Source organism: Arachis ipaensis, chromosome B03 (genome assembly GCF_000816755.2).
Source record: "Arachis ipaensis cultivar K30076 chromosome B03, Araip1.1, whole genome shotgun sequence".
Taxonomy (NCBI): domain Eukaryota; kingdom Viridiplantae; phylum Streptophyta; class Magnoliopsida; order Fabales; family Fabaceae; genus Arachis; species Arachis ipaensis.
This window is the reverse complement of record NC_029787.2, coordinates 134,107,664-134,111,272: the sequence shown is the minus strand read 5'-3', so window position 1 is coordinate 134,111,272 and position 3,609 is coordinate 134,107,664. Positions and strand designations below refer to the sequence as shown.

The window sequence follows — 3,609 nt, the reverse complement described above, 5'->3', positions numbered from 1 at the left end:
ACACTTCAAATATCAATATTTAACCAAAACACCATCTCTATTTTCATATTAAAAATAATTTCTGTATAAATAACTAATTCTCAATTGTTGTAATTGAGTAAATTTTTTTTATTTATTTTAAATAGGTAAATAACCCTCTAAATTACCAACCTAGCCAAAAAATTATAATTTAATTAAATTCCTCATTTATATGTTAATTACTCTCCTAAAACTTTTATTACGATCATTTGAGCCTCACATTAACATTCACCTACAATCATTCGAGCATGAAAAAAAAAAAAGAGAAGTTTAAGAGATCATTGGAAGAGTTCCCATTGATCTTATATTTCGTTTAACATGGGGCAATGTCCTTTCTGTTGGATTGGGCACATGCTTTGATGGTGCCATGGTGAAGAGATCCAAGATTGTGTTCTATTAAGGTACGGTAGTTGTGAAATTTATGGAATGAAGTTATTACTTTGTTGTATGAATTGACTGCTAAATCTGCTTTTGAGGCTGATGTCAGTCTGAGATAATAAATGAAAAAAAAAAAGCAGCACATAATAGATCATAGATGGGTAATAATTGTTTCATTTTTAATATTTTCAACCAATCCTTTATTTCTATGCTACGTGAATTAATGTATATAATTGTATGCGGCTATTTTTTAGACATTTATTTAAATAAAAATGTTAAAAATATTTTTTTATAAAGAGCAATGTGTAATTATAATTTTAAATAAGACAAAAAATGATAAAAAATTATGAATCACGATTTTAATTTTTCTTGTTATACAAATCGATACTCATAATTTTATTGTGCATTACACTTATAAAATACACATTTAATTTTATATTAATATATATTACACAGTTTCATTCATAGTATAAAAAATAATTATTTTATACCAAACAATATTTAATTTATGGCGAAAGTGATAGAGAGAGGACAGTTCCATGTCTAGTAGAAGTTGCACTGCCACAGTGCCACGGATTATGACTGGTCCTTATGACGAGTTAATTATGTAGTATGTACTCATTCAAGTACGGAGAATGCTAAATTTGTACTTAAGATTATATGTCCACTTACATGTTAGATTAGAAAGATGGACTCCACAACAATTGTCTCTTCACTTTTTTATTTGGTACATACATATCTATGCTACAATTCTCCCTTTATTGCATGTAAATGGGTGAGGTTAGTGAAATTGTTCACCACCACCTGAGTTAAAACTAGATTAGCATTGCATTGCATTACTTATTATGTTATTACAATGAACTGTAGCACTTTTCTTTCCCTTTATTTTGTTTTTGAGCTAGAGGAATATCATATGAAGGTTGAACCATTCTTTGTTACTAAGCATCGGCAAGGACATGTGGAAGAAAGCATAGTTAGGTATCAGCTAAATTTTCAACATTCAATATTCAATATTCAACATCTAATCAGATTAAATCGAATATAATAAAATAATATGTATAATGTTTTTTTTTAAAAGAACTTTTTGTTTTTTTATTATTTAAACTATTTTATCAGCTAAAAAATCAGACCATTCCATTAGATTTACCAATTTTTAAAATGGTTTTATTGATTTTTCATTCGTTCATTTGCAACTGTTTTTACCTTAAGTCGGATCGGTTTGATGGTTGGTTCTCAGTTGAGTTAATCCAATTGAATTGGTTCATTCATTCCAATTCTAAGAACCATGATGAAAAGACCTTTCTATTGTTTTATTTATTTGTTTTTATTCTTTCACCTTACAATGCTTGTCTCTTGTTGACCTTACCAAACTGGTGATCCATTTGGTCATTTTGTTATATGTCTAGCCAATTATAGTCCTTTTCCATCACATAGAATAATGAGTAAAATTTCTCATACATGAAGTTACTGAAGTAAGCCACATGGTTGTTTTGTCAGATTGAATATTACACCTTACAATCTTTGATACTAATTGAAATAACATAAAAAGTAAGGACCATGAACCATTGAACCGTTTAATGGGCTGGTTTTCCAATTTGTATCCAAATTTCACATTTTCTTAACCACAAAATACTGAAATGAGTTTTGTGGAGAAGCAAACAACTACATTCTGTCTTTAATCAAAGTAACCAGAGTGGAATACAAGAGGGACTACTTAATCTTAATCAAGGTAAGCACAAAGTTCCATTGTAAATTTATGAAACATAACACACTAAATAGAAGAGAAGTTAAAAAAAAAATGGCTCCATAACAGATATTTCCATTACATGAAAATACTGTAATATGTCAAGTGTATGAAAATGGTGACTTGTTTTTGAGTGAAGACGGTTTAAGACTAGAGAGTAGCGTTTCCATTTCTATACTATGGCATGACCTGAATTTTAACTACTAGCCACGGTTATTAGGTGACCAATTACTGCAGTTAATATTCCAAGTAACCCACCGGCCATGACCTGCACCATGATAGACAAAAGTAATAAGAAAAGAACCAAGATTTTTTATTATTCCAACTTAATGTCACGGTTATTAGATTACTGCAGTTAATATTCCAAGTAACCCACCGGCCATGACCTGCACCATGATAGACAAAAGTAATAAGAAAAGAACCAAGAACCAAGTATCGAGATGAACGTACTGATCGATCCGTACATACAAATCTTATATTTAGTCAAAGATTCAATCCTAATTCTTTACAAATTTGTTTGTCCAAGTATAAAACCGTCCACTACATACTACGGTGGCCACATTCTAACGTCCGTCCTGCGGTTCGTCTCCAAAGTAAGTACAGATAAAGAAGAAAGAATAAATAACCTGTGTGTGGGGGAGTCCAAGTAGTAGTGAAAAGTAAACTAAAGGGACATTGGTTGGTAAACCACCTAGGATTGAATTTCCTTAAATACGGTGGTAAAGTTTTAATTTCCGATTCCAAGTGCCTCGAATATATAAATTAAACTAACTAAGGATGTGTTCATGTGTAATTCCTAAGGTAGTGTAAGTTACGACGGTTCTCTTACTCTGTAAAATTCAATATTTATCTCAAATTAAAACTACGTGACTATCATATTTCATAAAATGTGTCAACACGTTAGTGTAAGCAATAAAACTTTCTGATAAGTGCGCTAGTTACACTTTCTATAAATAATAATGAGTACACTGTAATACATTAACCTACGTGTACATTTTGATAAAATATGAGTGTTACGTAGTTTTTTTTTAAAAACTTACTTTTTCGAGTTGTGTTGTTTACCTCGTTGCTTTCGTTTCTTTGTCCTTTTTGTGGTCAATTTCCGTATTTGATAAGCCGTTTTGATGTACTATAGGGAACAGTAGAAGCCTTAATGGTATAGGTGTGGATTAGTGAGGAATTTGAAGTACTTTCTGACCACTTATTATAGTTTTAATTTAACAATATTTATACACAAGTAGGATCATATATTAATATTAATCCAATATCGTAAACGATCTAATATGAAATAACGTGTCTAAGGTGTACACAGTGACAGAAAGAATTAAGTAACAGATAGTAACTTTCTTTGTTTATATTTTCTGGTTTATCCGCAAAGAAAATTAAAATACCATTCATTACTTTCTCTCTTTCCTTCTCTCCCCCCCCCCCCCAAAATCTTTATTTGTAATTCAACCTTATTATTTTTT

General features: G+C 30.4%; 1 protein-coding gene across 1 annotated transcript in view; it reads right to left on the bottom strand.

The window, feature by feature from the left end:
* The window catches only part of LOC107634002 (uncharacterized membrane protein YuiD), a 9,374-nt gene continuing 7,759 nt past the window's right edge, over positions 1,995 to 3,609 (bottom strand). Inside the window, exon 4 of the mRNA XM_016337584.2 lies at positions 1,995 to 2,408. Within this exon, the coding sequence (XP_016193070.1) occupies positions 2,337 to 2,408 (72 nt within the window). The 3' untranslated portion in view covers positions 1,995 to 2,336. The remainder of the gene's footprint in view (positions 2,409 to 3,609) is intronic.